A 14153-nucleotide genomic window follows, 5' to 3' on the forward strand; every position below is an offset into this window, starting at 1 on the left:
ATCTCAATTCACTAAATTTTTGAATGGCATTTTGCTATATCTTATTTCAGTAATTCAATACAATTGAATAAAGACAATTTTAAAAATTATTTTTTTATAATAAATGAGATGAGTAAGCTATGATAAAATAATGATTAATTATTTTTGTTTTGATTTAGTATGCAGTTTTTTTGAAATAATGAATTACAGATATTAATAGATCTACATGTAATATTGAAAAATTAAGGAAAAAGCTTAATGACTTTGCATTTTCACTTATATATAAATTTAATTTAATCCAAAAAAGAACTTAAAAAATTCTAGACTTGAATTTAAAATAACTTTTATCATTATAAAAAGTGTAATTAAAAAATATTAAAGATATTTAATATTAAAAATATGGAAAAAAAGAACAAACTAATCATCAGTAATAGAAATATCATATTATTATTGAGTATAACTTTTTTAGTTGCATAACCAGGTAATGGCGAATGCATCAGTAATTGTTTAGTGTGTTAGGATCAAAAATGTTTAGAATGCTTTTAAGACTATACTTTAAATACTTCATTAAACATTTGTGTTTACAAAAATTGCCAAAAAGGTATGGCTTTGTAGCAAGTAGTTGATTCATCTGGAGTAATTGAAAAAAAATGCGTTGCTATTTGTTAGTAATAACAATATTTGAATGCATTAACTAATACTTGTTAGTCATTAAGTTAATGCTCTTCATCTTACTTTACTTCTTCTAGTAGTACTACTAACTCTAATAACATTATTGATTTAAAAATATTAAATGCTAGAAGCCTTCTAGCGTTTTACTCAAATGTTGTGTCGCAGATAAGAGTTGATACAGGTTAACTGGAATTAAGTCTTAGTTATGGAGCTTAAGCTATAAAGTCTTAATATTTTAACGGTTTGTATTACATATTTAGGACAGATAACTCTATTATACTGTGGGAAGTAGAGTTTGATAAAAAATTGTTGATCTCTTAAATTTAATTTGGAGTCAGCATAAATGATAGTCGGATAATTAATATTAGTGAATTAATTGGTGCTTATTTAACTTTTGATGTCTTAAATTCAATAATATATATCAACCCATTAATAGAATTAGTTAATAATCAAATTTTATAAAAGTAAATTCCTTTAAAAATATCATATGCAAATAATAGTTATTTTATTTCTTAGAATTTGATTTTTATTTTTTCCTCTTAAAGTCTTACAGTTTACGCCATTGATACTGACTAATCTTTTAAACTAAAATATACAGCTTTACTTTAAATAAACAACTTTGTAAATTCATTTTCAAATGTCATAGATGCAATTTATCAAAATGCGCAGAATGTTTTTTTTATAATTACATAAAATGCTGCTTTTATATATAAATGCAAAGTATCATCTTGCAGTACAGTAAGTTTACCTTCATAACCAAAAAAAATGATGTAATCAGTATCAAATTAATAAAAATTAAATGTATTAATTTAGTTTTAGTTAAATTTATCATTATATGATGATAACTTAGTTATTATTCAATAATTTAATCTTGAAAATCAAATTTTAGATTTCACAATTTCTTATTTCACTTTAAATAGAATGAGAGAAATTTATGTGCTTTCTAACAACTAATAACTTAAAATCTATTAAGAAACATAGTAAATGAATAAAATTTTATTTATTCAAACAGATCAAATAAAAGTCTATTCTTAATAACTGCAAAATTTGATTACTCTTAATTAAGATAATGGAATAATTAATTATTTGGCAATAATTGGTAACGGACTCTAAATCATAATTAAAGCTAATAATCAGCAATAATAATAGAAATAAATTATCTCATCTTAATTTTAGCCAAATTATATTACTAACTAAGGAATTGTTACAGATATTCTTATCTTCAATGATTTAAATGTTTTAGCTACTTGCTCAAAAGAGGGAAGATTGTTTGTGTGGGATATAACCAAAGTGTATGATGCTTAATATAGATATCTATATTACAATAACCAAGATAGCTGTTTAAAGTTATAAAGGCTTTCAATTTATTAGATAATTGCTCTTTTCTAAAATACTATTGTCATCTTAGATATAAGATAGTCAACACCTTTAAAAGTAATTTAGAAAAATAATCCAAATCCAACAAAAGAATTCATTACTGCTAATAAATATTTAGGAATTCTAATTTATGATGGAATCCTAAACTGCATTAAAAATGATGGTAGCTTACTATTTTCAACAAATGATCCAAGCTTTATTTAAAATATATATAATATATATATAAGCTATAACAATCTCCTATTCTTTTAATATTAAAGTTAAATGAAGGTATATAAGGTAGATCCTACTTAAAATACAATCTAAAGTCAAATGACACTTTTTTCAACTTACAATAGTCCAAGTAAAGTAAATATTTAGCTATCAAAAATTAAACCATTTCCAGAGTCACTTTATTCCTCAGTAGGATATACTTTTGAAGTAGTTATTTTTGATACAAGTTCTTCCTTTTATATTTTCGATGAATAATTTCACGTTTTATAGCAAGTTAATCAAGTTCCATTAGTATCAGCTGTTGATTTTAATTTCCTTATTTCTAACCCCTTAGATCCAAACTATTTTGTGATGGGATATACGACCTAGCAGACAGCAGCATTTAAATTTTAGGTTTATAATATTTAAAAAGGAGTAAATGTTGCTAATTTAGCTGCGTTTATAGTTTCAGGATCTTATCTGATGGAGCCAAGAAAAGTACCAAATAAACCGAGTTAGTATGATCTTGAAATTGTAATTCCTTTGAGCTATTTTACTGCAAATAATGTCTTTAGATATGATACTAATGTTGCAGCAAATGTATTCTAAATGGGGAAACAAATATAAAACGAAATTCAGTCAATTTATAAAACCTTTCCAGATTTATCATATAATTTTTTTGGAGGATAATCAGGATTTGTTGGAGTATCACCTTTAAATACAAATTATGTTAAGCAAGTTTTTTCTCTTTCTTCGAATGACATTATAAATGTTTAATAATGTTACAGTTTAGGTGTTTATTTTGTAATTTCTAAAAAAATTTAAATAGTAAATATCCACACAAATAGCTTGATAGAGGAAATCATATTTAAAGATACTACACAATAATCAGTTCAGGGATTTTAAATTTTTGCTGATTTTTAAATAGCAATTGCTTTTAAATCATCATAATTAATATTGAAAAATTTTAAGGATGGACAAACTTATTCCTATACAAACATAAATAATTTATCTTTTTACAATTTAGAATAAGAAAATCAATTGATTACTATCTTTGGTTCAAAAGTAGTAAAGTTACAATTAAATTTAAATGAATATTAGTAAATCGGAGCTCTTATTATGTAAAGTAGTTATATTATTGGATGTATATTATCTTCTGTAAATTACTATTGTAAATTACAGGATGGATAAATCAATATCATCACCAAAAATAATTTAAGCATTTTGGCTTCCATTCAGAACAAATTTTTAGGAAATAATTATAATTTTTAGCTTGATGAATCAAATAATTAACTCTTTTTATTTAATACATTGATTTATGTTTATGATTTGACAGGAATTTTTTAGATTTAATTAACACAGTCGAATGGCCTAATAAGTATATTTAACTTATGTACTGACGATATATCATATGTAACAGCCTCAAGTAATTTATTAATTTTCAATAAAAAATAATGGATATTTAGTTTTTACTTATTAATTTCAATATTCTAATTTTAAAAAAATAAATTTAGGTGTCACTGTTATGCAAAGAGGTAGCTTAGTAATAAGAACAGTTATCAGTAGTCCAGGTGGAGGTAATATCCTATAATTGATGTACTTACAAAATTAGAATCACATATTATTCTTCACAACTCAAATGAGATATGGATAAATATTTGTATACAGTTTGAGTACTCTTTTGTAAGTAACTTCTATAAAAAATACATACACCTAAAATCCGATTTCTCTAACATGTGCTATGATTTATGACATTTTTCAAAATTATCTTGTATACATAGATCTTACTGGGAATATTCTCATTATTTCTTACACTGGAGCATATTCTATGATTAATTTTTTAAAAATGAACTAATTTGATGATGGTTTGAGTGCACCTATTGGGTTTTCTTTAGACTTTGATATGAATAACATTCTTGTTTACAGCAGTTCAAATGTCTTTTAAATTCCTTATTCTTCTATCAATTTATGGTACAACAGGATAATTAATTATCCTAAAAATTAATACTTTGCTTTAAACAGTGGATTAAATTCTGAGTAGTTCTTTATAGTAGGTACTTAGAACATTCTTTATACTTATTAGAATAATCATTTTTAAAGTTTCAATTACTTTAATGAAGATGATCGTTTAAGTTCAGTCAGCTATATTCCTGATTAGCAACTCTTAATAGTCGGTTTTACTCAGTAAATTAATATCTATTAACAATTTTCTTCAAATAACTTATCTCTTAGCAATAAAGTAATTATCACAGGTTATAAGTTGAAAGAATTTATTACTCCAAATATTTTTTTGACTTTTGAAAATTCAATAGTAGATTATAATTTTTAGTAAAATTCTGAGAATTATAAAATAATATGGAATTTAGGTATTTCTATAACAAGCTATTTATGGCTTAATTCTTCTTCACTTATTATTGTAGGATTTAATACTGGAGATCTCTTATTTTACAATTATTAATTATAAAAATAAAACAATATAAATGTAGATTCTACTCCTATTATTTTTATTTAAGAAGGACTGAACTCAATTTGGGCTTGTTCAGTTATAGGGGTTATATAGTAAATCAGCACATCTTCTCAATAAACTACCTAAACTTTTAACTTGGCTTCTATTGTAACTCTCTAATAAGCAGATAAAATAAACGTCTTTTCAATAGATGAATAAAATTAGAGAATTTTCGTTAGTCTTTTAGAATAATATTTATTATATATATTTTCATATTCAACTCAAGCTCTGAAAATATAATAATATTTGAGCTTCCCACACCACGAAAAGAATAATATTTATTTTTCTAAAAATTACCTTATCATGTATTCAACATCTTAAATAAATATTCACAATAGGTCAAGTTTACAATTTCTAAAAAGTTTAAAAAGAGAAAATAATTTCGATCAAATAGTGCAAATTTACTTTGTAAATGGGATTTATTTAGTAATACAATTCTAGAGGAAACTTGAGTTATATTCATATGATGCTATTTTTAACTCTTTACAATTTTTAGATCAAATAGTTACAGTGTTACCATAAGTGATTAAATTTCAAATCATATCTAATGGTTAATAACTATAGCTATTAGGATTTTCTAACAATATGGTATTTGAAAACAAGTACACAATTCAATTAGTGAGTCATCAATCTACTCAATGTAGCATGAGTATTGATGTTTAAGATTATACCAGTACTTAGCAACAGCTTGCATTAATACCTCAAATTACAGTTCCTTATTTTACATGGTAGAATAGGATAACTGTTATTTCTACTAGTAGTAATAATTATTTTTACATGAACATGCTTTCTGGTAACTTAGATTTATTGAGTGCCTCTTCAACTTAAAATACCCTCCTTGTAGTATAATCTCCTATCAATAGTAACAATAATTTAATCAATGGTTTACAGACAATAAGTTTAAACAATTAAACTTTTGCTTAGTTTTCTTAATAGTAGCTATTATTAAACAGCTTATAACTTTAATTAATTGATACGAGTAATTATCTATCAAGTATAGTTATTTCTTTTAATTCATTTGTAAAGTAGGTGAGTTTTTAAAATATTGTATTTCCTAACTAAAAAACTCTTTCTTAAGCACAATTTTAATTTAAAAATATGAGCAATATTGTTTTCAATAATATTGTCATAGATAAATGGAATTTAATTTAAAATCTAAGAAATCTTTAGTAATAATAACAATAAATTTAGCAGCAATCAAGTCAAAATTTAGGCTTTTTTAATTTCTAAAATTGTAGTAGCGTTTATTTATATGGAGTTTCAATTAAAAATTCTATTATAAATATTACCAATTTTTCTACAATATTCTTATTCAACACAATTAATGAAGTTGTTTTGGAGGACTTTTATGTAGAAAACTTGTAAACAATTGTATAATTAGCGACATTTTAAAATGTCTAAAAAATAACAATAAAAAACTTAACAATAAGTGATTCTAAATTTATTTTATCTGAATAAAGCAGTACTAGCTTAAATTAATTTATAATCTAAATTATAGGTTGCCTAAATACAAAGATATTAAACTCTTTATTTATATCTAATAAAGATATGCTCTTTTTAAATACAAAAAATTATTTCACAATTAACTAATAATTAGTGTATCTAGAAAGCGATTAGCTTACTCTATTGAATGTTAGGCTTGAAAATAATTAAAATCTTCAATAAAACGCAGGTTTAGCTATAATGAGCATAAGCTCTTCAATAAATAATTTGGATACCTTAAATATAGCTCAAAATCAATTTAACATTTAATTTGAATCAACAGTTTCTATTTTTATTCAGAATTCTGCGTTTTAGTATAATGCTGGTATTAATGGGGGAGCTTTATCTATTATCAATAATATTGGTTCTGTTATTATATAAAGCAGTTAGTTTTTATTTAACAAAGCCTAAGGAAGTGGAGGAGCTATTTATCTAAATTTGGATTAAGGTTCTATAAATTTAGACTAATCTAATCAAATTAGCTATAACAAAGCAATTATAGGAGGTGGAATTAGATTGTATAGCTAAGCAAACTTAGTTTAAGTATCTATAAATAAAAATATTATATAAAAGAACAAAGCTGATATTTATGGAAATAATTTTGCTACTTTTTTAGAATCAGTATTTGTTTCTTGCCCAAATACGAAATGTATATTCAATAATTCCAATAATTAGTTAAGTATAGAGAGGTTTAATAGTGGAGATACTGCTTAACTGTCCATTATATTTTTAGACTAAGATGGTAGATCCTTGAGCTTTGATCCGTCAAAAGTAGATTCTAATAATTATCCTAGTGAAATAATTGACGAAATTAAAAGTTATCATTTATAAGTAACAACATCATTAGATGGTAATGAAAAAATAAATATTAATGGAGAAAACTTCATTAGCTATAGCAGATTCTCATAAAATACTTCTGCTTTTGTGCTAAACAACTTCCAAATTTTATCAATTCCATAAACAACCTAGCAAATTAATATAAACTATTAAATACTTCCTTCAAAAATACAACAATTGAGTAATTCTAGCAAAAATTCAATTTTAACAAGTATATAATTTAGAGAATGTATTGTAGGAGAGATAATGAAAGCTTACTCTTAAACTATATTTTCTTGCTAAAAGTGCCAGGTTGGAACTTATTCTCTTGTAGATTCTTACCATATTATGGAAAGCAAGCAAGGTTAAATATAATGTAAAAAATGTCCTTACTCTGCTATCAGCTGTGAAGGAAATTAAATATAACTTAAAAATAGTTATTGGAAAATGAATGACACAACTGACGAAATAATTTATTGTGTCAATAATCCAAATTCTTGCCAATCAGAAAATAGCGAAAGTAGAAAAGGGTGTATAAAAGGATATATAGGACCTTTATGTGAAACGTGTGATTTAATTGGCGATATTTGGGAAAGCTAAAGGTACACAAAATCTTTATCATCTAGTTATGAATGCTCACAATGCAGCTCTCTTTATTACCAAATAGTTTTTATTGTCCTTTCTATTTTGATTTTATCAATATATTTTTTGATGAGTTTGGAAATCTTTATGAATAATTTTTATCATAGTCAACTATGTCACTATTTGAGGTTTTTGCATATTCTACCAATATCATAAAGCTAAATCAAAGATAGATCTTCTTTATATATAAAAATTTTAACAAATTACATTTAAATATCCTCAGTTTTAATTAACTATTCTTACTACTTCATCCCAAGCTTTGTCTCTATAGTTCCTAATTCTTTTGGATAGCCAAGTAACAAACTAATAATTGGATTATAGTGTTTACTCAGTATATAGTTCCTAAAAAAAAATGGAATTTTACAGACATTTTCTATACTTCAATCCTTAATTCCTTTAATTTTTATATCTTTATTAACTCTCATTTTGATGATAGAATTTTTATTAAAGAGAAGAAAGTTCTAAAAAGCTAAATTCTATACCCTCTTTAATATATTGTTTGTATTCTTCTAGCCTGATCAAGTAAATTAAAAAATTTTTAATAAATTTAAAAAAGTTATCAATGAGTAAATAATATTTTTAAAAATATTATTAGTACAAAAGTAATTATTCTTAATAAATTATTAGTTTAAAAGTTCTCATTTTTAATTTTTAAATAAATAAATTAATTTTTAATATTTTTTTGATTTCATTTAAACTATTATGAATTAGGTAACATTTTTGACTAATTTATTAAGTTGTAGATAAATTGGCTCATTTAGTTATGCAAGTAAAAATTTACTACTACTCTGTGATGATAATGATTACTAATCATTTCAAAGGAAATTTGCTATTCCACTTCTAATTTTTTGGATAGGAGTACCTGTAATATCTCTAATAGCAATATATAAAAAAAGAAATAAATTAAACACTTGCTATACTTAATACAGATTAGGTTATTTTACAACAGGATTTAAATAGAAATTCTTCTATTGGGAGTTTGTTAGAATGTATTTGAAAATTTTAATTGTTTTACTTTTTACTATTTACAATTCAAATTTATATAACACTTATTTGATAATTATTCTCATTTTCTTTGGTTACATAAAGATAACACAAGGCTATTAACCATTTTAAAGCATTGGCCTTTCTAATATGGAAGTAGCATCTTACACTATATTAATAATAAATGTGACTTTATAAGTATTTTAATTGGAGTATAACACAATAGGTTTATAAATATTTTCAGCTTTAATTCATAGTTGGATGATTCTACATATGATTTTGGTCATCATATTTATAAAAATTAAGGATTATTAAAATTAATTTGGAAAATTACTTAGATTTCTCCTTAGATTTATACTACCTAAAAAATATTACAATAAACTTATTTCAAACAATAAGATAAAATTTTCAACGTTTTTAATGTGGAAAAAAGTGAGAAAAAATATAAAATTGATTATATTAAAGAAAGCTTTTGAAAAAGTAGAAACATAAGATGTTTTAAATCTCAATGCTAATAATTCACCTATAAAAGACAATATAAGTAAATTATATTATTAAGTAATAACTTTTTTATTTATTAAATTTTATTTTATATTAAAATAGCAAGAAATATCAGTAAATCCATCCATAATTCAATGAGACTAATATCTAATTTTACGAGTCAATAAAATGATGTATTACTGTCTCCAGTAAGTAGTAATAGCAGAATCAAAATCTTTGACAATGAAAAATCACAATAAAAGGGCAATTTTATTCAAAGATTAAAAATAAATGATTAAAAATAGTAACAAGATGGTTAGATTTAATAAGATTGTATGATATAAAGTATGATAGATCTGGAAGATGTTAATTAATTACATGAAAAAAATATTTAAGATTAAAATGAGCTTTAATTTTCTTAATTTTAGACTTTATCAATGAAGAATTCAATGTAAAATGCAAACAAGCAAATATAAAAATAAACAAAATTAGATAGTAAATGACACTTTAATCTAATTACTTAAAAATATGTTATCTTTTTTTATTAAATTTATTGTTTTTATAGTTTACTCAATCTATTACTTAACATCTTGCTTGGTAAATATGAATGCCTAAGCTTAAAATCAATTTTTTTTTGTTCAAAAACCTAAAGGTCTTAAATAATAAAATTATTTTTTTCTAATTTTTTCTTAATAAGTTTTTAATTTAAATTTTTTACTTTTAAAAATAATAATTAGGATACAAAATTAACTTGTTTTTTAATGGATAGAATTTTCTAATTATTAATTTAGAGATTGTTTTTATTTAGAATATAATATTTTTTTACTAAAATTTATGAAATAATTAATCAAAATTAAATTATTTATCCAAAACCCAATTTTTTGATATTTCTACTGCAAAGCTTTTAAAAATATTAATTTTTAATTTAACATGAAAATCATAAAAAATAAAGAAATATCAATATAAAAGTTATTATAAAATTTTTTAAATTATTTTTAAAAATACCATCAATAATGTAATGGAATTCATACCCTTAATATTTATTTTGATATTTAAGTAAATTTTAAAGTGTTCTTGGTTAAAAAATACTGAGTCAAAGCTTAAAATAAAATATTTTCATTTAAATCTAAATAAATAAAAATCAATTTAAATATGTATTCTTTAAAAAAAAAATATGTAATCTTTTATCAAAAGAAGTATTTAAAAAATATATTAATTTTATTATTTGTATTAAAATAAATTATGCAATGACACACGTTAATTAATCAAAATTAAAAAAATTTTTTTTACTGAGAAATAACTTTTCATTATTAAAATTAGTTTTGATTAATTAATTATTTAGCTAACAACAAGCTTTTTTCTTAGAAATAATAAAGAAACAATTTATTTGAAAAGTTTTTGTTTTCAATATGAAACTTTTGAAAGTTATTATAGGATTAAATATTATATTTTCAATAAACCAAATACTAGTAACTGGATAATGCTTATAAAATTGTTTGATTTGCAATAACCCGCTTTCTTGCGCTTAATGTGAGGAAGGATTTGTTTATGATTACTAGAAAAATATTTGCTCTTTTGCATCATGTAGGGATTAGCTAGCTATTTCAGAATTTTAAGACTCTTAAGGAAATAATTATTCATAATGTGTTTCTATCTGCTAAAACTCATTTTTCAGAAATATCCAAGATCATGTCTGTTAGTAGCTTTAACAGTGTTCATCATAGTATTTCGTATCAACATCTTTTATCTCCAGATAAGGAGGCGCTTAGTAGATTATTTTGTATCAATCTAACTACTTCCTAGTATTATACAATTAAATGGCTGATTATATTAAAAAGTCAAACGGATAATTAGAGTATTCGATTAAGTATGTAGATAATATAATAAAATGGTAATATTTTAATGATCAAATTTACTTTTTTAGTAATAACAACTAAATAATATTTTGGGATGTTAATTTAAATGTGTAAACTCCAATACTATAAGTTTTATAAGGTCAAATCATACTTGATAGTGTTATAATTTAATCAAACTCTCAAATTGGCTGTTTACTAGCATTTAACTTAGAGAAATCATTAATCTATATTTATCCTTTTCTTGATATATTATCATCGAATTTTATTTCTTCACCTCAACCATTAGAATTATCATTTAACAATAAGGTATTTTTTGTAATTAAAAATTAAATATTTTTAACAACATAATAATCGATAGAGATATTTGCATTAGAAAATGATTCAAGTGGTAAAACTTAAGTAAAAAATATCTAGATATGTTAACTTGATAAAGCTAGTAGTACAAATATTAGCATCATAGATTAAGTTTACATTTAATAAATGAACACATTTTACTTAATATTAAATGGTATTTAAGGAATAGTAGTATGTGATTAAATAAATACAAATATTATCTTAACTAGCTAACAACCTTCTAAACTACAAATTTTCAACAGTTATCTAGCACAGCCGCTTATTTTAGTGCTTTATACTGACTCTATAATAATTTATCACAAACTTGAGTCCATTTAAACTATATAAGCGGTTTAAAACCAGAAAATTATTGATTTTTCGTTTATCTAAATAAATAATTTTATAAATGAATTATATTTACTACTTAGCTCACAATAAATTTAAATTTTTATTGATAATTAATAAAACTATATATGGGAATCGGAAGAAAATTTCTTAAGACTGATAAATTTTACGATTATCCCTATTTATTAAATATAGCGATTCGATGTTTCAATATAAACTTTATGATAACGATTTGATCGATAAGTACCGACTTCATTTTCAATTTTAAAATCGGATCGCAAAAAATCATAAATCGGTAAGATTATGATACGATTCCCACATATAAATAAAACTACACTTCTCAGCTTGTAAATTTCTTGTTAACAGAAAGCATTTCCATTAATTCTGCTTAATTTAATAGTTTAAATACAGTATTTACTAGTGATTTTTCAGAAATATATTTAGCTGTTTTAGGATTAAATAGTTTTTAAGTTATTAATAGAAATAAAATTCAACTAAATTCAAATAAACATGAATAGTTTGTATTTTCTCCTTTTTAAGTAATGCCAATAACTAACATAGCTACTATTAACGATATTTTAATTTTAGAAGATCTAAATTTGGTATTAAGTTGCTCTTCTGATGGATTTATTTTTATTTTAGATAACACCCATAGATATAAGACGATACTTAATTTTTAACTTTAAGTTGCTGAAGATCAATGTCTCAAATTATACAGATTTACTACTACAAATATAATCGCTCTATTTTAAAATAAAATTATAATTTTTGATGTATCGTAAGGTTTAATTAGATCCACCATTTAGAAAAAAAATCCTGACCCTTCTAATGAATTTATTAGTTGTAGTAACAATTAAGCTGTAATGATCTATGATTAGAGTTTAAATTTAATCGACTCAGATTTTAATGTATTGCTTCAAATTTAATCAAATAGCGAATTTATAAATATTTAAATGATATATTTCTATATAGATTCTACAATTTTCATTTAACAAACCTCAAACATTAGTATTTATCAGATTGATTTGACTTAGACTTAGCAATAATATAAAATAGCTTTAAAATATTAGTATCAATTTAGATAAAGTGAGATATAAATTGCTAAGATAAAATAATATCCTCTACCAATTTAACAAAGTATAAATTACTAGTTTGAAATAGTTGTTTTTGATTCTTAATAAAATTTTTACATTTTTGATAATAAATTAAATCTTCTGTTTTAAATAAGAAACATTCCTATTCAGGAAGCATTAGATATTAATTTTTCATTAAAATATCCTTTAGATCCTACTTATTTTGTTTTTGGAATTACCTCTTAATTGGGAATTTCCTTTCCTTATTAAGTTTATACTTTAACTAAAGGCTCTTAAATTTCAAATTTTGCTGCAAGTCTTGCTTATGGTACAGGTATGATGGAGCCTGTTTTAAATTATGATGACTAAGGGAATGTTAAATCCTATTAGATTACCTTAATTATGCCTCTAAATTACTTTACCTTGAACAATGTATTTAGATACTTCCCATTAAGTCAATCCAATAATTTTTATACAACTTTATAAATTATTTACGAAAATTAGACATCTAACTAGGTTTATCAAGATTTATCATACAACTATATTGGCTATCAAAGCGGGTATTTAGCAGTTGTACCTATTGTAAATTCTTTTTCTCAATTAGTACTAAAAGACACATAAAATGATATAATTAATGTTATTTAGAATTTTTCAGTGCAAAAATATTTTGTAATTTCGAAAAAAATTCAAATTTATAATATCCATAATAACCAATTAATAGAAGAAATAATTTTTAATGACTCAAATACATATTATGTCAGATAATTTTAGCTATTCCCTGAGTAATAACTTTTTATTGCTTTTAAATCAAATTAACTTTTAATGAAAAACTTACAAACAAACCAAACATTTTCATATGAAAATATAACATCAATAAATATATATTTTTTAGAAAATAATTTTATAACTGTTTTTGGTAGCAAGATTGTTTAACTTAACCTAGATCTAACAGAAAAATCTTCGGTTAATTAAATAAATATTTAAAATAATTTACCATAAAATGCAATAAGTTCATCTCTCTATTATTATTGTAAATAATAAGATGGAAATTTATTGATTTTAAATAAGCAGAACCTTTAAATCATAGTTTCAGTAAAAAATAAATAAATTGGACTAAATTATTAAATCTTTCTAGATGAGTAAATGAATAATCTTTTTCTTTATAATTCTATTCTTTATATTTATGACTTGAAAGGAGTGAATCAAAATAAACAAATAGACGTAAGTTATTAAATTAATTAGATACAAATATTGAGACAGTACTTATGCGTTATCAATTCAGCAAGTAAATCATTATTAATTAATTGTTATTTGCTTATTTTTTTTAAATAATTATTTTTGAATTAAGCGCAGTATATTTAGGTGGGAAATTTTTTGAATAAATATATTTATGAATTTAAAAATACTAATAGAATA

At 22.8% G+C, this 14153-nt stretch overlaps 2 protein-coding genes across 2 annotated transcripts; one reads left to right on the plus strand and one right to left on the minus strand. All coding sequences in view use genetic code 6, as the record gives it.

Moving 5' to 3' along the window:
• Nucleotides 1-378: 378 nt before the first annotated feature.
• On the plus strand, nt 379-9633 carry TTHERM_000073230 (transmembrane protein, putative; the record flags this gene model as incomplete). Its single annotated transcript, XM_012797543.1, has 6 exons — nt 379-3646; nt 3735-5705; nt 6225-7626; nt 8262-8268; nt 8378-9191; nt 9254-9633. 6 exons carry the CDS (start codon nt 379-381, stop codon nt 9631-9633), a joined length of 7842 nt encoding a protein of 2613 aa, XP_012652997.1.
• A 3271-nt stretch (nt 9634-12904) lies between these two features.
• TTHERM_000073241 (hypothetical protein) lies at nt 12905-13356 on the minus strand (the record flags this gene model as incomplete). Its single annotated transcript, XM_012797544.1, has 2 exons — nt 12905-13083; nt 13233-13356. 2 exons carry the CDS (start codon nt 13354-13356, stop codon nt 12905-12907), a joined length of 303 nt encoding a protein of 100 aa, XP_012652998.1.
• Nucleotides 13357-14153: the final 797 nt, after the last annotated feature.

This window comes from Tetrahymena thermophila (genome assembly GCF_000189635.1).
Source record: "Tetrahymena thermophila SB210 genomic scaffold scf_8254650, whole genome shotgun sequence".
Classification (NCBI taxonomy): Eukaryota; Ciliophora; class Oligohymenophorea; order Hymenostomatida; family Tetrahymenidae; genus Tetrahymena; species Tetrahymena thermophila.